The 25,446-nt window shown below is 37.1% G+C and overlaps 1 protein-coding gene across 1 annotated transcript in view; it reads right to left on the bottom strand.

The window, feature by feature from the left end:
- PTPRN2 (protein tyrosine phosphatase receptor type N2) overlaps positions 1–25,446 on the bottom strand; it is a gene marked incomplete at both ends in the record, with an annotated part of 667,311 nt that overhangs the window by 477,987 nt on the left and 163,878 nt on the right. Inside the window, one exon of the mRNA XM_082310546.1 lies at positions 13,932–14,045. Coding sequence (XP_082166672.1) covers positions 13,932–14,045 — 114 coding nt within the window. The remainder of the gene's footprint in view (positions 1–13,931; positions 14,046–25,446) is intronic.

Below are 25,446 nucleotides of genomic sequence, written 5' to 3'. Positions count from 1 at the left end.
GTGACATAGAGCCCCTAGAAAATAAAAGACATGTAAACAGGTTTATCTTGTCCCTAGTTTAAAGAAAACTGGTGAAGTATAAAATAACAGAAATTTTAAGATTGCAAGAATATTCTCAAAGTTAAAATCTGAACTACCTTCCAATGAAGATAAGTTCACACCATCAATTGTCAGGAAAGGGCCTGTACCATGATCTGTCAAACTGAAGTTCAAGATAAATCCAGGATCTATTCTAGCATGAGTTGCACAAAAAAGTTTATTCCAAAAAACACAGCAGGATTAGAAACTGCCTGCATACTTGCTATTCAACAAAGCTCAGAATTTGAGCACTGATTGGTTTATGCTGCTACATGGATAACTGATGAGTACCCAAAGGATTTCAGAAAAATAATTAAAATGTTGCAAGAGTATAGGCCAGGGCAAACTGCAGCAAAGGTAATTTTTTTTTCAGTGACCCTGGCGCTGGGAATTTGAAATTGTTTCTCAGGTTCTGTTCAGTCTGTCTAAGACTCTTAAAGATGTACCAGAAGCTACTTATCCTTAAAGTACAACTTAATTCCTCTAAACACCTCTCTGCAGGGCCTAAAATGTGGCTGAACTTAAATATTGCATTCAGTGAGACACAAAGGACAAAATCCATGTGACTAAACAGAACAGGAGAGGTAATCAGCTGTGGACTCCCTAGTCAATGGAGAGCTAAGCAATACAGTCAGTGAAATCTAGGATATGATTCACTTCATCCTACCGTTGTCTAAAATTACACAGATGAATCACACCCTAAAAGTGCCTGTTTCTCTACTGTTTATAAAGGGAGCCCCAGTAGACAGGGACTGTAGACTCTCAACTGTGTGCGATGGATGCCATCCACACAATTGGAGCATGCATTTTCAGTTCAGCAACAGCAGAGTCAACCCAGCGCGACAGAGTGTTTGAGGCACCGTCTTGGGACTCACTGTCATTACAAATGGGATGGGATGGGGTGGGGGGTAAAAAAAGGGGGTGGAGGATTAACAATTTTACAAATTTGCAGCCATGTACAATTTTTTTAGAGTTGAGATGGCCCCCTGTAGAGCAAATTTAAGCCTACTATCAACAGAATAGCTAAGAGCACTTGAAATAACATCTCCATCCATATAATGTGTGCTGGCATTACCAGAATGTGGATCACCTGCCTCTGTACACATTGAGACAAGTGGCATAAGCAAAAAGAACTGCTTCTTTAAAAGGAGACAGTAGACTTGTGCTAGAGCTTTCTGTGATGATTACCTGCTAGCATAAGAATAACAGATGAATGTCATCTCTTCCCAAAGTCCAAAAGAGAAAAATTAGTCACAAGGAACCTGGGATGAGGTGAAGGGCAGAGTCCTAGAGAGAAGAAAAGCGAAGAACAGACCAACAGGGAGAAGAGCAAGGTCATGTGCAAGAAATAACAAAGAGATATTTGCACATGTTGTATAAATAATGAGCTTCTAGTTTTAGAGCCAATGTTTGTATGTTCACATATTTTTATATACTAATTTTGATACTGAAGGTATGTCTTTAAGGCAACCCAGTATGACGTCAGTAATGCTTTACTATCAATGCTTGGCTGAGCCTTCAAATAAATTTTTTAGCGTAATGCAGGAAGGAAATCTGTTGGTTCCTAAAGCAGATGAATGCAGCAGTGAAGACGAAACAATAAAATTATTCAGAAAGATTTCAGCAGAACAGGTAAGCGACCAATTTTATCTAAAATCTTTACCAAAACGTGAAGTGGGATTTCTTATATACTAAGTGCTAGAACTGAGCACTTAATTAGACTGTCAAATCTAGGAGGACCAGAAGTAGATTAAATTTTGGATACTTATACATAGCGATCAGACACTGCAGTGCAAAGGAAAGATTAGATGATCATAACTAATCTAAGTTTTAATTAAAATTTAAAAGCAGACAGGTTTTGCACTGCCCACAAGGGAGAAAAAGCTGAGTTCCACCGAGATGGGTTCAAGCATATTTTCCTCATTTCTGAATTGAATTTGGTATCCAGTCTTTCTAATGTTATTCTCAGCTTAAAGAAAATTCTCCCATTTTAAGCAACTCACACTGAGGGCCACATTCCATTTTTATTTATTGACTGGTGGAATTATCTCACAGGTTAATAAGATGGTACAAAGAAGTTTTCAGTGTCGATGGACATTTTAATTTTAAATTTTAAATCAATGTATTCCTCTCTGAGTGTTCACTGCCCTCTGCTCAAGCCCGCAGGCAGTGTCCAAACAAAGTTCACTTTGATGGAAGGAAAGGGAAGAATATTTTATCATTGTCTCTTCCACATACATGCAAACATATGCTAATGCCCAATCTTGCAGAGATTTTCAAATGAAGATTGGTGGTAACGTTGGAGCTATAACTCAAAACATAAGATAATGCATTTTCCATCCTATGTGGGGCTGATTGACTTATTCATTATGACTTCATTAGGTGGCGAGTTTAACCCTTCTTCTGTTTATAAATTGTTTCCAATTCAATTCTGAGATCTGTAAAAGTATTCATTATTCATAAATATTTTATGAAGTGTTCAGGTGAACAATTTTAAACTTAATGAATTTTTTAATCTCTGTTTCTTTTTCTACTGGGAGTGACTGGCCCAAGTCACATAGAATTGACATTATTAAATATTTTCAGTGCATGATGATGCTCATTAAAGTTAGTATATATAGAGTTCTTTCTGAAATGAGGATAAACATAAGCCTATCACGTTAGTAATTTATCGATGATGAATATCAAATATTGTTTGAAGAGTCTAAGTATTATTCTTTAAAGAGGAAAAGTCTAAACCTCTAAAATTTTGCGTTTTTAGAAGAAAAACTACAGGAGATACCAGGAGGAGATTGAGGGGAAGAGGCCCAAGGGGTCACTTAACACAAGCAGATTGCACCAAATCTCCTCAGAGATAAGACGAGGTTGCTGGCACTCCATGAACATGCTGAATGGAAAAAGAGCTTGTTGGAGCAGCAAGCAACCTGGAGGAGATGGAAGGGTTGGGAGTCTGACAGTGGGGATGCTCTCTAGCGACTACCCCAGAGAAAAGTGAAGCAAATATTCAGGAGGGCTCCATATGTTGAGTGACCCGCTCAGGCCTCTGCACAGGAACAAACTGCCTGTGTGCTGCTTCTGAGCAGGGGCGAGGGCAAGCGAGTAACAGCAGGGAGGCCCCACGGAGGCAGGGAAATGCTGTGCTTCCAGCTAACGTTTGGGGGGCAGAAAAAATAAGAGATGAAAGAAGGTGTCTTTTTGCTTTGGAATTATATCTTGCTTATCTATTTACATTGATGCTCATTTGGGAAAGCGAGAATTTTACAGAGAACAGACTTATCTCATGAAGTTACAAAGAGGAAAGGTATGTGGCTGAACAAAATAACTGACCTTTTGATCACATAGAGTTTTGATTTAGGAGGGGTTTTTTTCATTGTTTTGCAGTATTGGCTAATATTAAGTCCCTCTAATATCTTGAATGTGACTATTAGCTGGACGCCTGCTAAAACCTCATAACTATAATCGGAATGAAAAGCTTGATGTTTGACAGTGTACTGAATGCCACTAACTATAACATTATCAGAAATGAGCATAGTATTATTAGAGTCTACCTGGAAAGACCTGAAACTCATCAAACTGTTTGAAAAAGCTGAGCTAGAGTGCCAAAGTCTTTTCACTTGCCTAGTCTCCTGCAAGGGGTGGGGGGGAAGGGAGCACCTGTACCAAATGCATAAGCGACTCGGAACAATGGAGACAAACAATGCTGCCTAGCTTAGTACTTACATAAATTCAAAGAATAGTTTATGAAAGAGCTAATGTGGCCTAAGGAGTGCCTCTTGGCTTGCTTTCCTGGCATACTAACAAAATAGTAAAATAGAAGTGATTCTAATAGTCCGGATTGGGCTACATTAGCAGAATAGGCAGCAGTTCAGAGGAGGGCATTACCCCCCTCTACTCAGCAGCAGTGTGGCCACATCTAGATTATGTGTCCATTTTTTGATCCAGTTTCTTGAACTGGGGTTCAATAAAGAAATTCAGACACTGGAGAAAGTCCAACAGAGGGTAATCAAGCTGATTGAGTCATATAACCAGTAAGAAGAGATAGTACAGGAGCTGCTTTTGTGTTGTGAAGAAGTGGCTAAGGGTGGACCTTAGCCACCAGCAATGCAGCCTACAGCAGCATGGAGGGTAGTTGAAAAGACAACATATTCAAATTCTTCCTACTTTTGGCTGATCGTAAAACAAGAGGCAAAAGCCACAAGTTGTAGTTTGGGAGGTTTAGGTTGGACATGGCAAGAACCTCTTCTCTCATAGGCTAGCCAAACATGTCAAACTTTGGGTAAAGCCCAAAGGGTTTTAAAATCCCTTTCCTTGGAGGTTTTCAAGACTCAAGCAGACAATCTGATATAGTTTCCACTTACCCTGCTTTTAGCCAGAGACTTAGCTAGATAACCTCCAGAGGTCCACCTAACCAGCACTTCCGTGATTCCTCTAAGCACTTCTATTTATTTCACATTATTTGACTTGTAGTTCTTAAACCTTTCACATAAGGACAACACCGAAGGAAATTATACAGTAACATACCCTAGTAATTTCTCAGAAAGTCTTTTTCACTATGGACAGATAGGTAATATTGCATATTGGTCATTCACCATGAAGGACATAAACTAACAGCTCTCAATAAGGACCAATGTGGAATTTAAAGTTTGTGAAAAATACCCTGCCAAAAGATCTCACGTTGCAAATACAGCAATAAATGGCAACATAACAGCTCCTTGAAGACAGAGGAAAAAAAATCTTTTGCAAAATATATATTGGTTAGAATAGCTCAGCAAATGCAAACTGCCTGGAAACTCAGAAAGTTGAGTAGCCCAGACATCATACAAGCTGCAGTCAGTTTCAAGTTGGGCAAGTGCGCTTGTATGGGAACAGGCACGGCTCTCGTCTGTGACTATGTGCGACCTTCCTTCCATTCCTTTACTCCCATAACTAACACAGACTTGTGTTCGCCCTGGTTGTTTCTTAACATTCAAGTACAGCAAAGATATTCCAATGAGTTACCAACCAGGCACTTACAACACTGTGAGGAAAAAAAAAAATACATAACATGACTAAATAAAACTCAGTGGTTATGGAATTAAATTCTTGGCTAAGGCTACTGTATCTTTATAATTTTTAGATCATTTTATATTTTTAACATTTCAATTATGCCATCAATTAAGTCAGGCAGTGTGATGTTATCTATAAGGGTAAGTAGCACTTTCAAGGGCCAGATCTGGGACACACTGACTCAAATCAGTTGCTGCTTGTCAGCTGGCTGGAGCTTGATGGAGAAAAAAACCCCTACAGTCCCTCTCCCTCCACCCATTGCCTTTTTAGCCAATTCCTTGTCAGTTATAAAAAAAGTTTGTCAGTTATAAAAAAAGTTTGTCAGCACCCTGAGCCCATGTGTCTACTACAATCCCCTGTACCACATGCTCTCCCCCTGCCTGATATCACACCCCCTGCACTTTTCTGTAGTATCTGTGGCTCCTCTCCATGTGTCCCAGATAGGCCCCTTTCTGGCCTGTCAACTGGGTAAAACACAGGCTGAGCATGACCAACTACAAAATACAGAAATACTGTGTTTTAATAATGTTTTTAATAATGATTTTACCCCAGCAGTTACATCGATACCCTAAGTCCTCACCTAGGTAGTGGTTTTCAAGAAAAGCATTTCATGATATTTATTACACATGAAAACCTTCAAATTGAAGCTGGGAAGACATGTGAAAAACTACTAGAAGGGAGAGTGATAGATGGTCAGAGAGTGCTTCCATCTCTAATAGCACCTTTTTATCAGACAAAGAAAAAAAGTCACGGAATAGTGAATATGAAGGAGTACCTGAAGACTCAACACAGCTTTCTAGGAATGTATCAGACAATTAGAGGATGCTTAGGCAGGAAATCTGCCTCTTCACAAAAGCAAGTGGAGCTACAAAAAACTAAAAGGAACAAAAAGGTAAGTTTCTAAAATACTGCGGACTCAGCAGCCTTACACTTTCTAAGTCAGAGGTTTTGCGTTGTTGGACAGCTTGCAGGTAAAATAAAGAAAAGAAAATCAATTATCTGACCATGTTAAAGAAATGTGCAAATATTGCATTCAAAAAACCCCACACAAACCCCAAAATGAGATAAAGAAAAAAAGAAAAAAGTAGTTTAATAGCTATACATTTGACATATGCTAAGTCAAACAGAGGAAGAATATTCAAAGACTTCCTACAAAATTGGAGACACTTTAGTTAAATATGCAGTGCAGGTCTGTGCAATGCTTAGAAACTAGATAGCAATAGGAATAAAAGACTCAAAATGGGGGGAAAGTCCTTTTTGCAATTTTAAGACTGTGAGAAGCTGCAAAAGAGAAACTGAGCAATGGAAAAGTGTTGGAGGGAAAGCACGATTTTATTATCTTGAACAGCACTGTCTATCCATGACCATACACATATGTACAGGCAAAGCAAAACAGAAGGAGGTACTTGTGAAATACAGTGAGTATATGCTAAGAATCAGCATGAAAGAAAACACAAGTGGAATTAAAAAAGAGATTTAATATCACCCAGCCTTTGCAGGAAACTGCTACGTTTGTCAGAAGCATTCTGACAAAGCTGTAAGATGAAGAATGAAAACATCTTAAGTGAAAAAAGTATATGTACTTTTTTTTTTTTTTCCCTGTACAGCAAAGGGAAAAAAGAACTTTTGTGAGAATTCATACTGCTTACTAAAACAAGGTAAAGCTTCAATCATACCATGGTGTACTGTGAGGGACACAATCTACCTACTGAGGTTTTGTATGAATAAGATTAAAAACATGATTTCGAAAAAATAAGCCTAAATGTTTCAGAATTTAGAGTACCTATTATAAGGCTAAAAATATGTCAAGCACTAGATGTGATTAAGAGTTGATATCTTAAAAGAACGTGAGGCAATGTAGATAGAGATAAAATCTGTAGATAGAGATAAAATCTGTAGATAAAGAAATGCAATTAATATAGAAATAGAAAAGGAAAACAAATTCCCTAGTAATAAACAAATAAGGATGAAAACACTGGTGCTGCAATGATAAAAAACAGTCCTATGTTGAATATGTAAATGTGCTATAATTATAGATTAATGGTACAAAATGGCATAATTAGTTTGGATATGCTATATTGTTATTCACAGATTCCAAAAGTAGAATTATTAGAGAATACAGCAGCTAAAGAAGTAATCTCATGCTTGAATTGATACTTGCTGATATTCCAAGTGTGGGAACAACTGATAATGAACTGCAATTTGATTTTTGTTTTAAAAACATATTATGTACCCATATCACTTCAAGCCCAGTGTATGCCCAGTCCAATTGTCCTGTGGAAGGTGTTAATATTTTTTTAAAGAATGGTCTAAGAGAATAAGAATGAAGTTCAGAACCGCATGTGGCATTATTACCAGGGAAGCATGTTAATGAATAAACAACCCAAATACAAAGACCTTCTGCTGTTGAGCTGTTGCTCAGCCTAATGCTGAGAATGAGGCCATCCAGAGGAGGCCTGGCGAGCTTGCTCAGTGAAGTCCAACCGGAACAAGAAGAGTTTCTTCAACCGGAGGAAGAAACAGAGAGTCTCCAAATTTCAAAGATCAGAAAGACAACAAACTGTGGAAGAGACAGCACAGAGAGCTTCATGGAAAAGACTAAGCATTAATGCAGAGGTTAAAATCCACAAGGCACCGCAGAGATCTTCAAAACAAAGGAAGCAAGGGAGGAATTGATCGTCAGCCTTTGATATTTGCATTATATTACCACTAATTTCAATGTTTCCTTCGGAAGAAGAGCTGTAAAGTTATCTGGGCCACAAAGAATTTCATACATTCTGATCCCAGTCAGCAATTGTCACTGCTAGTTGACAGAAACATGACACACAGGAGACATTCAGACCTTTTCTCCTTTCTATCAAACATATTAGTTAATGTGTTATTTTATCAAAAACACAAGTAAAATCTCTGATTGATCATTCTTTTTAAACAAAAATTATATGATGCTATTGTATTGACATACCTATCTTCCAAAAAAGCAACATTCAAATGATGCAAAATCAGAAAGCTTTATACAAGTGTTATGAATGCAGATAAAACTAAATATATATTAAAAAATTTTTTCTGTACTTTCAAATATCTTTCCCACAAAACATAGAATCTGCTTTGGCCCTATAATCATTTTTTGTAATGCAAATACATTCTTCATAAATACTAATTTCCTGGAAAGAACATTTTTCATAAATGTCTTATACAGCAAAGAGAAAGTCAATGCTATATCAGATTATGTCTGGTAAGCAGATTCCAAAGTGTATTCTTTCTGTTGTTTTCTAAAATAAAACTTCTTGCTTTTCCTGAAACTCATTCATAGTTTTCTGAAGTTCTATTTAGGTTTTGAAGACCAAACAAAATATCAGAGGTGCTTTAGCACTTAACAAAGGCAGGAGTTTTTTGCAACCTTTTCAGTGCGTTATTGTCCATTGAGCCAAAAAGTTAAGGCAGTGTGACAGGTATACCAGAAGAAGGTAAATATGTCCAGTCCCGGCTGAGTTCCTCCAGTGTAGCATGTCATGGGGTTTATGCTTCAATTCCTGGCTTCAGCAGCCATAGGAGAAGAATTTGTTAAGTACACAGATGTCTGGAGCAAGCTGATGCCTGGGAAATTTGATGTAAACGCACTGCTCCATTCAAGTAAAATTATTTTTTTTTTCCTGAAGGCCAAAAGAAGATTTTGCCTTCCTTTATATCAATACTTGAATTTAAAGAAAAACCTGCTTTCTCCTACCTCTCTTGTTTTCAGCTTTCCATATACCTCCATAATGATGTGATAATCAGCTTGCAAATATGTGCAAGAACTGCATTATTCCTTTTAAGTTTATTTCAAAACTGAGCATGTAAAGGTTTACTTTAAAGTCCGTTACCTTCGTTGCAGTAACAAATGATACTTTGCCTTGAAAAATAGTCCTGACTGAAATATTTAGCAACCCTTTCGTACTTCACAAGCTGCATGTGACAAGTCACATTCATTTCAATTTTCAAGTTAACTGATTGTAAATCATTTTAGTTTTTAAAACAAATTTGCTGTAAGAGTATAAAACTATTTCTAGCAAAGTTATATTAATCACCTCACACTTAACTGGTTAAAATTAATTTAGAACAAATATTTTTTTTCTCCCTGTCAAGAGCTTTCTGGGTTGCAAAGAAGACAAACGAGGAAAAAAGTGCTATTTTTTCAAATAGTCTGTAAATCTGTTGCCTATTTTCACAGCTCATGAGCCTCTCAAGAATATCTTGCTGACTTGAGGTAAATGAATTTAAAAGTGTATCCTACTCTTTTTGGTTCTCTTAATAACACTGTTGATATTTGAATATCTTAAGCAGGACTTTCTTCATAATAGCATAACAGAAATTGCTTTCCTTGAAAAAAAAGTTTACAAACAAAGTTTAGAACAAGACGGTGTTATAGCAAAAATTCAGTAGCAACAAGCACACCCAGAAATCATTTAGTAATGACTCCAACTTACATAAACAAAAGACGTTTATCTTATCTGTTTTCCAAATAGTCATGCTGCACAGTTTCTGCAGTAGAGTGACAACAGCTGTAATTTAGTTAAAATTTGAGCAGACCAGAAGACAGCAGCTGAACTACCGATTATTAGTCTAACATACCTTGTTTCTAATACACAGTATCCTATCAAACTGTGCTAGCAACAGTGTCCACCAGGAATACAGCAAACACAAAAATATGACTTCTAGCTTAGGAGAACCATATGCCAAGCACGTAACGCTGAGAAAGTACAAATGCTGTGAAGTGCTTCTGTATGCTTGAACTTTCCTTAGATTTTTTCCCTAAACACGCGCAGTGGCCACTCCCAGAGGCAGAATCCTAAGGCAGATGGACACTACTTGTGACCCTGAGCAAATACCTTTGTTCTGATGTCTTTAAAGAAGTCTGTCCTTCTGGCTCCATCTCTGAGCTCTTTCTTCTAGCAATGCTCATTGCTATGGCAGCTGCACTTTCACAGTTAGTATACCATGTTACCAGCTAGTCTGAACCACTGGTTAGAAACTATTCTATGAAATAAATGTAAATCCCTGTTGGAGTAAGCAAGTTGAGAAATACTACTGTTCTCTTTTATTATTGCTTATATTTCAAGTACTATTTATGCATTCATGCTTGATTTATAATGTACCATGATTAGTCCTCCTATCTCATTTTCCGTGCTTCTAGTCGTATAGGTCAACCCTCAGTGTGAAACCATGTTTCCACAATCTTGCTAAGAAGTGATGCAATCACTTTGCCTTCACGATAATATTGTTGGGACAAGAAGAAAACAAAACATTTTATCATCTCTTTAATCCATTTCAGTAAAAAAATCTATTTTGTGCGTTTTACCTCAAACAGGGAGGTATATAGATGATTTATCATTTTGGTATATTCCCAGTATCTTCTCCCAAGTTAGACAAGAAGACTCAGAAGATCAACCATAGGGACAAGTATTTCTGCTTCCTTCAGGCACTACTCATTCACCCCTCTATGCTGATACTTCCTTCATTTCCCTTTTCCAATGATTTAGTCCTATCTAAACAGCATCAGTGATTGTTCTGTTTATCAGACAATAAGAAAAGTTTCAACTCCTCATAAATTATAAATTATACCACTACCAATTTCAGAAAGTGATTCATCATGTTTCAGCAACTGTGAGAAGGGCTTTTCCCATACAGATAGTCACATTTATAAAACCTGAATCTGCAGAAAATCTACTTCATGAAGGGCATTTTGAAAGATTTGACTGACTCAAGGACAGTGTGAGTGAAAATGCCATGAACAAGGGTATTTGAATGCTAACAGATCATTCCTTTGTAGGAAACGCTAATATTCCAAGGCATTAATTTCTATCATCAATCTACTAGTAGATAGTGTAGACAAAGATAGACTCAATGTGTAAAGAAGACATAAAAACTATACCATTATGAAACCTGAATTCAATTTTAGTTAAAGTCCTTTATTAAACAGATTATCATCAAGTGTGTCACTCATCTAAGCCTCTGTTGCATGCTTCCCTATTGTAGTAAACATTTTGAGCTGGCACAATCACAAGTGATATTTGCTATTCATATCATGTTGTCCTTTGTTTTATAGCACCTGACCATAAAATCTTCCATTTGGACCTTGATTCAAATATAGGCATGACAGAAATGATCAGCAAATAGGAAAGAAAGAGGACATAAATTTTATGAGGCTTTTTATGGATTTTTTTTTTAATTCTATGGAAATAGATATCAACAGATTATCTCTAGAAAAAAATAGGAGATTAGTAATACAGCAAGATGACATCAGGAAGGAAACAAAAAAGAAAAAGCAAGTCACATTAGAAAAATAAATAAATAAATAAATCCCTAGAAAACCACTCAAGTTAGTAACCTCTAAAGTATCTGGTCCTTAGTTGTATATATGTCTAATAAAAATAGAAAGTGTTCAAAATAGAGATTATTAAAAGTTTTACTTATTGTGGGACCTGCTATATAGTCTTCCAAGTGAAATTTGTCCTGCTCTTTACAAAAAGGAGAGAATCGATACTGTCCCCTATCCCTTCCAGGGAAGTTGGGCATCACCAAGTGCAGCTAGCCAGTACTCTTTTGGAAAGGACAAGAACTGGATAATACATAGATAAAGGAAATAAGACCTCTGAAAAAGAGAAGCCCTTTCTTGAGGTTACCTGAAACTTTCGTGTGGGCTTGACAATGTCTTGCTTATCTATACTGCAGAAATGGTTATAAAGTTTTGCACACAATTTGCAGGAGAACAGCATTAACTGTGCAAGTGACCATCACAGCCAGCGAACATGACCTAAGGGCTGGATGTATTACATCTGATAGCACCAGCAAACAGCAGAGTCTTCTCTGAGCCACCTGATGTCAGTAATCCATTAATCTGATAGCCTGTATTGATTCTCCTCCTTCCATATTTCCGCCCTCACTAAACACTTCAGAATTTGCCAAGGATACTGAGAGTACAAAAAAAGAAAAAAAAAAAAAGTGATTTTATCACATCAATCATTTTAACAAGGGCATTCTAGCATTCTATTATCTTCTACAGATACATTTAAGATTCGCATCACTGGGATACCCACAGGCCACAAAAACTGCCTGCAAAAGTTTTATATCAGTTCAAAGTATATACACATTTGTATATGCACCTCTAAATGTCACGAGTAAAGAAAGACAAAAGCAAAAGTACTTTCATTCTCCACCACGGTTTCAATCTGTGTATTCCTTGTCATTCTCTTGCTATGAAAAAATATGACAAGTCCAGATTTCAATGCCTAAATTTCCTTAAAAGAAGCAGACTGCAGTTTACTGCAACAGATACATCCAGGGAGGTGGTTTGATGATAACAGAGATCCTAGGGGAGGTCGGTTTATTGATCAGAGAAGCACTTCATAGGGGAAGGTTACATGAATTCAGTTGAACTAACTAAAATGTTACAGTAGTCAGGGAGGTAGAGACATGTAAGCGTCATTTGAGATGGCCTGGGGTATCCCATCAGCCTCTATTTGTGCCCCTCCAGAAGGGCGTGGGTCTCCTGCAGGTCTCTCACCTCCGACATCCCCGTGAAGGAAGTTTTACATAGGACTCATTGCCGATATTCAGGCAATGTAAACGAGCACTGGCTGTCCGTGCAAGCATAATCAATTTAGATACCAATTTAGGTGTCTTAGTGACATGAATTTGGCCCTGCTTCTTCACTATATTCAAACCGAGAGCAGATACAAGCTTTTCCACTCATACAGTGTTGCCCTGATGAAACAGCATTTTCATAAATGTGCTTGCATAACTTAGCCTCTAGAATATAACAAGTGAAAGAGCCACAAGTACTATTCATGTGTAACTGTTAATCAGCCAGGATTTACTACAACCAAGTTTTGTAGAGTTTGCTTCATCTGGATAGGCTGCTGGACAGGAAATAAATCCCTGGAAATTTTTTAATTCATTAAATCAGTCGTCTCCAAACTAGAAGCCCAGCCTCTAAGTATAGTCACGAACTTCCAAGAATCAATTTTTTCTCATAACTAAACTAGCATCATGCTAATGCAATACAACTAGTTTGTAACTGGAAAATATGTAGGAACAAACACCCACACAAATGATGCAAGTGCAAAATTAACCATTCCAACAATCCTCTTGGAACAATTGAGATCACAAAGATTTCTTGGTCCTGTGGCTGTCTACTACAGAGGTAGATCTCATGTATTAGTACCTAAAAAGTTTGTTGAAACAAACCTTATTGATTTTCACTTTATCCAAGTTTTGATTTGTTAGCTCAAGTTATGCCATTCAGAAGCTAGAACATCCTTTCCAGCTTTGGAAAGATCACAGAGATTAACTTCAGAAAGATGAATAATAATTAAAAGGAATGCAGTATATACAGCTTGTAATGAAATCAGAGCAGTTCTACTTATCTGAATTCATTAGAAAGTAAAGAACTGTTTCCAGCTCACTAGAAGTTGTGTGTTTTCTGCCCACGCACCCTGAAATATGCTGTGGTGCAAAACTATACAGGGCAAATTATTTTTCTTTCCTGCGGATTTATTTATACGACACCAGCATTCATAGATGTTAAAATTGTATTGCATAGTGTCAGTCACAGATATGCACTACATAGAGAGGAAGCGCCTCTCCTGAAATTTCTTCACTAAGTCCCTGTTGCAGATTCAGTGAGTCAGATGGCTTTTTACATTTATAAACTCTGAGCTACTGAGCCTGAAACACACCGCGTTCGAAAACGGAAGACGTCACCTCAGAGGCAGCACAAAATAATTGTAACCCCCAGTGCAACTAACCCTACTCAAGAGCTTTTACTATACCTCTGTGTGAGAGCCTCTCCAGGATGATCCTTAGGCGCTGAAGAACAGGGGGTGAAATGTCATATTTATAGATGTCTATTACTGGCACTCGCTGACATCTCCCAAATATTCCATCTGCAGGAGAGAGAAAAAGAAAAGGAGAAATATACATTTTGTTTTCTGAGAGGAAGAAATGCGTGATGAGATGCGCATTTCCAATGTATCCTAATTATATACTGAAGCAACCTTTTAAAAGACACTTTAAAAAGCTATCAAAGGACTCCTGAAGTCATGAGACAGGGTATTTTTTACCAAAATAAATAAATACTGGAAAGAATACTAGTTGGTGGAAGATTCTATTGTACAAGATATGCATACAGTTTATTTTATAAAGTGATTTCAGACTACTGCCTCCCAAATCTTTTGATGTAAGACTTCTTTACTGACAATTCAGTGGGAAAAAAAAAAAAAATAATGTTCAGTGCCTACTATGTTGCAGATGAAAAGTGCAGCATCCAGAAATATAAATATTAATTTGCAGAAACTATGAGGATTTGCTGAAACATTTTTAATGCAGGAGCTGTGTGTTAGGCATTGGTAAATGAGAACTGAATCTGTAATGGCTAGCAAAGACTCATTTCAAGAAGTACCCTCTAATGAATGCAATAAAAGAAAGCTGCTCACAGAACAATGAGATATTAATGTGGCCTAATTTATTTAGCTCCATTCCATTTGTCTAAAATGACAGACTCTTCTCATCAATGTCTTTTCAAATCACACCTTCTAATTAATTTAGCTTCTTATTAGTCTTTATTTAGAGAATTGTTCATTTTGAGACAAGCTTCCTGTGTATGTGTGGGAGGAACAGGGAGTTCAAACATTCAAATTACCTTTCTCTCTTTCATACAAAAGACTAATTCAGAGCCTAGGTGCTTCACATACAATCTGACCATCTGCAATTCTAGGCCTCTGAGAAAGAAAGTGGTTTCATTTATTGTTCAAAACAGTTCTCTTCTATATGGTGATCCAAGGAAGCAATTTAAATGCAACAAGTTTAATTAGCAAAATATTCTACTGCAGTACTAGTTTTAACACAGTAATTACTTCTGCTCTGATATTACATCTATGCTCAAAAAGGATAGCTACATCAGATTAGCAGAAAATAATGGCAAGTATTAATTTGCAAATGTCCATTACTTTCTCTGCTGCTTCACAGAGCTAAAAGACTACAAATGGGAACTACTGGCCCAGCTGTTCACTAAACACAAATAATGGCATAAAAGAAAATAAACCAACCCAGGATGCAGAAAAAGGGCATTATTAGCCTTCGCTGTTAAACACAAATACCTCATTGAAATTAGCCAACTTTTGCTTTCTTTGCCTTTCCAATCGTCCTGTCACTTACAACTGCCAAATTAAGTTAATCCAAATTAAAAACTTACCTCTGAGTCTAATTTTGTTATTGGAAACTAGGTTTAACTTAGAAACTGCGCACACAGATCTGGTTTGTGTTTCTGCCATATAATATATAAAGAAGCCTAACAACAGATTAAAATATTCATCTCCATTTAAAAACCTGTTGCAGTTGGAAATAAGCTGAGTATATAAATATCCCTCATTTGTAAATGGATGAATAACAGGAATAAGTGAGGTCTCAATTCAGAAAGGAATAGAAGAACATTGTACTGTTTAAGAACAAGATTGTTCAAAATGAAACATGACTCGAAATAGCCAGCTCTATTTTGGAATACCACCCTTACTGGCTACAGATAATTAGGGCAAAATCTATGTTTGTATAAACAACTAATATTCCGTGATTTTTTAAAGATAATGCACATTAAAAATAATTATAATCTTATTTTAGAGTCCAGAAAAGCATACACATTCAACATGAACTAGAGTTTTTTGTATTGTCATTTAAAGATATCTCAAAAGCTAATTCGCTCACAAACTCTAAGAGACCTAAACTTTTTTCTAAAACCAGCATTTTCCGAAACCTTTAGCCTGCTGCCTTTGAATAGAACAAAACCTATTTAAATTCCAAAATTAACAATTAGCACATGAGTCTGAGCTGCATCATACAATCTATCCAAAACCACTAGGACTGCTTAGGGAGAAACTGCAAGTTATTTTGGCTTTTGTACTTGAAATATGGGCATAATAAGCTTTGAAGAGGCTGCAATCAAATAGTGCTCTGCTCTGTGAAATGCAGTACTAGGAGAGTTGAGAAGGAGCAGTATGCCCCAAGGAGCGGTTGGCAAATACCATCTCTAAAATACAGAGGGTCTTTATAGCAGGGATTACAGTTGGACTGGAATTGTGCAAATAGTAGATTTCATAGTTCAGTTCAGTAGCTTTTTTAAAAAAGTAGGAATTTTCCCAGGTTTTTCTGTTTGTTTGGGTTTGTTTGGTTGTGGGGTTTTTTGGTTTTATTTGATTGCGAGGTTTCTGTGGCAAGATTTAAAACCTAAAAAAATAAATTGAGGTTGAGCATTCACTTTCAGGGTATCTTTTAATTAAACCTTCTTAAAATTGCATAGATTGTGGTGAAAAAAAGGCAGGGGAGAGTGATTTTACAAAAAAATATTTGTAAAAGTTCCCCCTCTTTTCTTTCCAAGAAATCTATTTGGCAGATGCAGCCCAAATTCAGAAATGGCTTTGGTCCAGCACAAACCTCATTTTTACTTAAATTACAGCTAATGTTTAAAAACTGTCCAGCTTAGCCTGCCATGGACTATCCAAAACCACTGTGATCTTTACAGTGAGTAAATACATGGGGCGCCTTTCCAGACCAGCTGCACCCAGGTCTGGCACAGGGCGACGTGGGGCTGTTGTAGTGTGTTGGTGTTCGAGCACCCTGTTGTGCACCCGTTTGACCTCTAACAGCCTCCAAAGAGCGAATTACTCAAAGCTGTCATGAAGCAAAAAAGAAAATGGAAAAACTCCCAGATTTTACAGTAAATGTCATATGGCTAAGGAAGTTCAAAGCATGAGTGATGCTTTAATAACTGTCATCCAAGGAAAAGCCCTGTATGCCTATATCCCTTAAGAGTGTGTTCATTCTGAACTTTGATTAAAATTGTATTTTGAGAAGGAACATAATATGCAAAAGACATCTGCTCTTTACACATGCCCAGAATGAGGGAAGGTTGAGACAACCGATCAACATACACATATGGTTGCTATTAAAGTGCTATCATTTGCTAACCGTTAGCAAAAAGTAGTATCTGAAATTTCCATAGTAATATCTTATAAGTTATACTTAGACCTGGAAACATCTGCGTTAACAGCATGGTAACGTTGACTTTTAGACAGCTTCTACATTTGTTTCCAAAGAAGAGACTAAAACAGAAGAAGAATATACAGAAGGAGACACTGAGATGCTTTTTCATGTATTTGGCTATTTTGCTAATAGGTTTAATAGTTGAGAAAGGACATCAGCATAAATTTTTGTGAGCTGCTATTTAAAATCTTGAATTTTGACAAATATATATTACAAAGTTAGACGCTAAGATTAAAAGACACAAATTTAACCTAACCCAGGTGCCCAAAAATATCTCAAATAGTGGCAGATGAACCTCTTTTATTAGAGACAACATCCTGGAGCATGATACACGTATTTACACTGAGTATTTATCAACTTATAGTGGAAAAAATACAATTGACAGATTAAACAGTGAACAAGTCAAAACACAAGTTCTGGAAGGATGATTTTTGAGAGAGAGTTAGAAGCAAATGGAAAACTCCCATCTTAATTCATTATTATTGCCCATTTGTGATGAATTAGTGGATATTTATGCTCTCTATTACCTACTGAGGAAGGAAGCACCATGTTACATTCATGACTGACATCTAGGTACTGAATTATATAAAAGGAGAGCATGAAAAACTATAGTCTGAAACACAGTTTTGAGAAGTGGATTGTGCCAACATGTTCTCTTGGTAAGGTAAACAGGCATCACATGCTTAACAGGTACTAAAAAGTCTTTGGAAATGCTCTGAGTGACCACCTTCACCTTGAAAGCAAGACATTGCAGCTGCTGATTTATTCAATTCATTTTAAGTAGTGTTTCCTACAAAAAACAAACAAACAAACAAACAAAAAAAAAACAACAACAAAAAAACAGTGTATAATAAGTTGTCCTTGGCTAGAGAAACATATCCCATCCTGGAACCACGAGGTATGACTAATCTGACAATTGAAACTAAGAAGTACACAAGACTTGGCACAGTTTTGAATAACACCAGCAAAAAAAAGAATAAGTTCTTGTTGAATATATTTTGCTACTGAGCAAAGCTATGAGGCCTGGTAGAGACACTGGAGTTTGTCTGCAGGCTGATGAAAGTTTGATAGATGTAAATTAAAAGATTGTGCTCTGCAGTAATTAATTATTTAGAACTACATGCAGTGAAATTTTCACATTGCGCTGACAAGTGACCTTTGCAAAGGAGCCTTCAAGCAGATGCTTTGAAGCACCCAGTTCTTCTGCTCTTCAAACTTTCTGCAGCAGCTGGAAAGGAAGCGGCTCTCCAGACAGTGACAGTATTCGCATACATGGGTCGACCAACACTTCAGCTTCCTTACCCTAATTACCTGACAATTGTTAAGAAATTATAAAGTAAAGCTTTGTATAAAATCTAAGTTTTGCCTCATATTGCAGGCAGAAAGTCCACAGACCCAGCAGTGTGTCAAATGGCATCTGCTGCCAGCACTGACTGTAACATTTATGCCTTTGCATAAGTCAATCAGAGAAATTCCTCTAATGTTTCTGCAGAGTTTTCAGTGGGCAGCGTTCTTCAGCAACTTAATCTTCTGTAAGAAAAGGATTCTTTCTTCTCACTGAATATGTACATTACTTCACACTTCTTCCCCCAGCTATTCGTTTAAGGTGCTGTAAGGTCCAAGAGTCGTCCGGGACTAATGAAAAGGCCAGTGCTTGATGTCTTATAGCCCAAGGTTAGAGCCCAAGTTGCCTACTGGAAAGATTAAATCATTTTCCAATGGGAAGCATAATAGTTCCATCTCAAAAGTTTCATGATACTGGACTTCGAGGTCACAGATGTTAAATGTTTTAGGAAGTACGAAGGAAATTGTTAAACTATTTTACTCTTCTCTCCCTGCTGTTTGTCTCCGGTATGGTATTTGTTTTCAAAATCCTTTCCCCCAAAAAAAAAGCATTAAAAAAAAAAGTTACAGTTCCTTGAAGAGGACATTAAGTTACATATCAGGAGGCTTATTTCAGAAGACGTAGTCCACAAACCCACATTCAACATTTACAAGTAAGCTCTTCAGCAAACAGCATATTTTTAATATTCTATTTATTAAAAAAGATTTGTTCATAATTTATAACTCTACTTTTAAATTCTCTTTAAGCGAGGTAGAGATCATACAGACAGAGCAACAGTGGATTCTATGGTGTCATTTCTCATGCAATTTTTTGAAAATATTACTCAAATGTTTTCAAACAGCAAATGCTTACAAGTCTCACTGCAGCAGTTCATCAGAAAAGCTGCTGCTTGCCATCACGGTTAACTGCATTGCAAACCCGCAGCGCTCCACGGAGAATGCAGCTTTCCTAGGAGGCAATCTCCCCGTGTTAAACTTTTAAAACCTTTTTACCATTTTATTTTGCTTATCTCTGTGCAGCCTCAGTAGTCCTTGGTTATTTCCATTTCTGAGCAGTAATAGTGGCATCTAGTGGGCAGTTTCGTGCTCAGGGATGAGTCCTGGAGCACGCACTCTTCACTTTCTAAAGTTACTGCTTGCAGATCCATTTGACTTCATCTGGAACACACAGCTATGCAGTTACAGCCACCCTCAGTCCACCCTATCCTTTAATGGCTGATAGGCATGTGGAAGTTTTACAGTAGTTATTTAAAATTAAGATATACAAGGCTAAGATATATAAGATATATATAAGGCTAAGATATTTGTTTCTAGAAGTAATGCATTATTAAGGCAAGCAAGCAAAGTCCATACAGATTGTTTTAAAAAGCGTATGTGGTGGTATTCTGCTTTTGCTAGTGTGTAAGGCACAAAACATTATGCAAGAAAAGTAAATCCTCAACTGTAAATATAACAGAGCATATTTTTTGTAGATTTATGTTGTAGATTTGATAGAAACACCATAAGAAGCAGAAAACAGCGATGTAAGATGTTCTAAACTTGATTTTTTTTTTTTTTATCCAACAAGAAAATACCATGCAGTGGACACTCTTACTAACGGTTCAGTAAGTAAACTCTTCCTCAGCTACTAAATAAACTGCTGCCTGAAAGGCAAAGGTAACTTTGTAAATTCAGCTGAAAGCCAGACCACCTAACAGTCCTATAAAAGGACTCTAACAAGATTTAATGCCTTTCCTCACCTCTTTGGACACAGGTATTTAAGAAAAAAAGTGGATGGCCAGTCTGCTTTCAACCAAAAAACCCCAAAACCTAAAACCCCAGAATATTTCTGCTAATTGAAAGAATTGGATGGCATGTTAGTGATCATGAAAGTGCTCATATTAAAAGATAAAAGTTCACTTTAACAGCAGCATTAGTTAGCTGTTGTGCAAACATTGTGATAGTGCTGAGATTTGCAAAGCTCCAAATCATCCCAAGGCATGTCTGAGAGCAAATAGCTCCTCTGGGCTTTACAGTCCCCTTGTCTCAAGGAGTAATTCTGAGAGCAAGTTCTGGAGGACTCTGTTCTTCCTTCATCAAAAGAGGACATAACCTTCAACAGGGGGGAAATATCATTTCAGGACCAGTTTCTGTGCTAACCTGCTTACTTAAGTGGTGGATTATACGGTCCCAAAATATTATGCACACTTTCACTTGAAAGGTTTTTTTAAGTTACAACAGAAATATGTAAATTGCAGAGAAAGTAACTAAAAAATTATGCTCTCTCTTGAGTACAGCAAAAGGAGGGAAGGAAAGAATTGTGAAAAAGCCAGCTACAGTTCAACAAAGCAAGAGGAGAGCAGGCTCGCCATGAAAAGAAGTGCTGCCCGCTTCCAAAAAGCCCCTAAGTTATTCAGCTAAGAGAATGAGAGGTCCAGATTTCAATGCCTACTTTCTGCAATTCAGAGCAGAGAAATGAACCTCAGTCTTAACAGGTCGTACGTAGGCCTCCCAACCACAGAAATAATGGCCATGCCTTGGGAGGAAAGGGCAGGAGGGAGTTTAAGAAAAAGAAAAAGTAGAGATGAAAAGAAAGCAAGTCTTAAATTTTTGCTGCTAGGGCTAATGTTGCAGTTGAATAATGCTTGAATAACTTGGTACTGCTTAGAGAACCAAACTTGAATTTTCCACAGCCTAGGTAACTATGTGGAATGAAAGCTGTGCTTTATGGCTCCATGATAAGGACAGGAAAGGGTGACAAAGCAGTCACCAAATCAACATCTTCCCCATCCAGATGACCGCTGCAGTCTGTAAGCCACAGAAACCATCTGCCTCTACTTTTGATCACAGAGACCAACCCAGACTTGAGAAAACCTTTGAGAAAAAAAACAAGAAGTTCTAATTGTAATATATTAAGAGGACTTCTCTTAAGCAAAGCTGCGTATTCAATATTAGCTATAATGTCTCTAAGAAAAAAGAGCTTGCAATCAAAAACATTTGAACAGCAGCTCCTTTTTTTCTGTCAATGCTGGTACTAAAGAGAAAATGGAGAAAAGACTTAAACATATAAATCCTCCTCCAACAGGAAAAATACTTTAAATTCAAGTATAAGACAAGTAGTAGTAGGCTTACAATAAAGCTACCTCTTTTTCTTTAGCATATTTAGTCATTGGACTGCAAGATTAACATGTAAGTTTCTACTTTACCTTGCTATCTCATTAGAGAGAAATCTGAGCCATGTACCACCCCCATCTAGAAAAAGCTATTTTTTTCCAGACGACAGAATACTGCACTACATTCTGACCACATCATTACCAGAAAGATATGAATAAACTAGAGAAGTGCAGAGAAAAAGGAAAGAAAGGAGGTAGCCACATAGATCCTTAAGCATTGAACTATCTGATTCTTTATGGGAAAAGACTAAAAGTTTATGCAACCTGGTTGATTAATTATTTATGACATTATTGGGAGAAATGGACTGAAAAGACAAAAATGAACAATCTGAATCAGAACAAGTTTCAAGCAGGGAGAAACTATTCTGAAGCTGTTCAGCTCCCTCCTGGAAGAGTAATGGAGCTCCTATTGCTTGCACTGTTTAAAATTAAGCCAGAGCAATGGGGAATGATGAAACACGAACAATTCTTTCTTTTACTCAATATGCATTTATGAACAGAGGTTCCTGGAGGGACTAAGAATTTATTTATGGAAGCAATGAGATGCAAATATACTAATGCTTATTTATGCACACTAATTTTCCAAGTGTCACTGAGATGTACTTCAGTCACTTCAAGGATCCCCATTACGTTTTCGGTTGGTGCCAAGAACTACTTTGGTGCTGGCAATGTCTTCACTGTGTGATCAGACTGTAGCTGCTCTTGCATCTGTATTCCCAAGGCAAAAATAACTCCGCAAGGAAACATGTTCAGCAAAATGGATTTCTGCATTAATTTTCATTTTGTATTAAAAACGAAGTAGTGAAAGTTTTAACTTGTGCTGTCTAAGTGCCAAAAGCTTATATTTTAAGAGTTAGATATTACGGGTTTGCAGGAGACAGTGTTCTCGTGAAAACATGACTAATGACCGTTCCATTCATATTCATCAGATGCAGAATCTAATAGTTAGAGCAAACTTGGTTTATTTCTGACCTTTGCCAAACTTGAAGCTTTCTAGATCTTTGCAGGAAAATATTTATTGAGACAGCAGATTACTTTTGTAATCTGAGCTACTGAATTTATTCCTAAATAGAATTGACTTCAGACATGCATGAAATTATAGTAATAAAGATCTCCATCTTGTTCCCTAGCTGCAAAGTATTAGAAAAATTATGGAAAATTATGTTATGCCAACCTGAACAAATCAGCAGAAATTTTAAATGCATTCCCTTTATGAAGGGGAGGGGAAACCCTTATAAACTAGGGTAACTTCACAGAGTGCTGCACCCTGTGGACTGATTAAAGCTGTTTGGAGCTATCTCAGAAATCCCTGCACCTTGCTTGAGTATAAAATATCAGCACACCTATAGAAGCCACGGCACATCAAGCTGCCTCTGGCAGCTTACACACGGGCACTGGAACAGCCAGGAACCTCACCTCAGACTCTGACAGAGGGATGCTAACAGTTTCTGCTGAACAGTCTGGAGTGCATTAAAAATCTGACAGTTTTCAAGCAAACTCTGTTTTAAAATAACTGAATATGATGTTACATACCTAGGACCACCTATCAGAAGCTGCATTTGGAAAAGTTATCTCTATCACAAAGAATTAGAGGTCTGGACGAGGCTGTCCCCCCGCTGTGTGACAGAGCCTGAGCAGCGCCCGTAGCTTTGCTGACGGCAATAGGTGAAGGCCATAAGACATTACAGTCCTCCTTGGCTGGTTCAGACCCCGGTGTTCAGTCTGAGACAATACCAGGGCAAAAATATTAATAAGGTTTGTGGATATAAAAGTTGGAATAAGGAGGTGATGTCATTCAGTATGCAGCATTCACGAGGTCAGTGTGGGAATACAGAGTTCTGGTGTCCAAATTTTAAAACGAATGATAAATTTTGGAAAGAACACTGAGAGAAGCAAAAGATATTATCTACGGGCTGGAAAAAACCCTGCGGTGAAATGCCTTTTCCAGTGCAGAAATCTTCAGAATAGAGGATGATCTTTTGTCTCTATAAGTAAGCCCTCAGACAGAAGAAATGATATGGGAACAGAGATCTGGAACAGGACCGGAAGAAATTTCAGAAGTATTTAATTCTCCTCTGTTTTGTGTGTTATAGTTCATAATAACTTTTAAGATTTACAAGTCTCTGAAATTATGGTAAAAATGAATCTGAAAAGCAAGATTTTTCTGCTTTTGCAATGGGTGCAGAGAGCCCTCAATGCATGTGAAATGTGCAACCCCAAATTGCTTCCTATTTTCTTCACAGAAGAGATACAATTTACAGGAAATATTTAACATTTGAGCATACTTATAAATTGTAATGTGCATTTTAAAATACTATGTACAATTAAAAGCCATTATTTAACTGGAGTTTAGGGGCAGAATTTAAGCTGCTCACAGCTTTAGATTCTCCTGCAATTTGAGTGGTTAAGTACAGAAGTTGTATACTCAGCATACATACTTCTTAAGAAGACAGAATAAATAAGAATAATTTTGAACAAAGTATTCATGCTACAAAAGGAGAAAATAACAGTTCATCAAAGATGCAAAATAAAAAAACTGGAAAGCCAGGGCTACAGGGTGAGCAAAACAACCCACTGAAATAACATTTTACTAATGAGCGCCATACTATATCTTTCCAAATTTCTCCCTCATACTACATGGCTTCTGAAGTGCCAGATTCTTGCTTGGAATGACAAAACTATACAGAAAATAGTATATCTGTTTGTTATCTCTTCTTATACTCCAGCAGAATGCTCTTCCAGGCAGAAACCATCACTTTTTTTTTTTTAGTATGTTTTGATAGAGCTAACAAAAAGGATTGCAATCCTAAGTAAAGGAAAATACCTCTACCCAAAATCTATTATTCTGAAGCTTCTGTTGGATTATTGAAAATAACACACATTTAATTAATATTGCTGAACTTATGACACTTATTAGATGAATAAGTATTCACCCAGATCTCTGCACAAAGACTACTTTTCTTAAGAATGTCACCTCAGAGTTTCACTCTTCTGCCAGCGTTTTGCCATTCCCCAGTTATTCAACCAGTCGAGCCTATGTTCCCGTTCTGGCCAAGAGAAAGGTTTGCAAAGACCTCTCCAAAGGCGAAAATGTAAACAGAATTGTACAATCATTAATGAAAGCAAAAGGAAAAAGCAAAAGGATAAAGCAGCATTTTAAAAATGTGAGAGGAAAAAGAAATTACAGTCCTGAAAAAGCCACCACCTTCTACCCCTAGCCATATTTCAGCTTTAATTTGCCAGTCAACAAAATCCTTCTCTGATGAAATGTAATTTGGATATACCAAAACTAGAAAGATTTCCAAGCCATGTACAGATATAAACAGGTTTTGATGCATCCAGGCATTTTTGTTTAATCTACAATAGCATTTTGTCCCAAAGGCATCAACCAAAATAGTCAATTTTTATCTTTTAATCCAACTTCTGCACATCTAGTAACTGCAGTAATTCTACAGTGTATTTCATTTATTTCTTCAATGTCACTGAAAACAGGAGCCAGAGACAACTGTTAAAAATATTTTGGTGCTATTTTCAGTGTTTATGGATGGACAATGTAGGAGCAGAACAACCCATTTCTCACACATCTGGAGCAACATCCTTTCAAATAAAAATGTTCACCCTGAAGTCAAGAAAGCACAGTCCAGAAAACAACCTGCAAATTTTAATAATTTCAAGATTTTAAAGGCTGCACCGTAAGTCTTTTGCACAAACTTAATTTGCCGCAAAGTTCATATTCTGCCTAAACCACTGACTGCTG

The sequence above is a fragment of the Platalea leucorodia genome (genome assembly GCF_965183815.1).
Source record: "Platalea leucorodia genome assembly, chromosome: 1".
NCBI classification, from domain to species: Eukaryota; Metazoa; Chordata; class Aves; order Pelecaniformes; family Threskiornithidae; genus Platalea; species Platalea leucorodia.
This window is presented reverse-complemented; position numbering and strand designations above follow the sequence as displayed.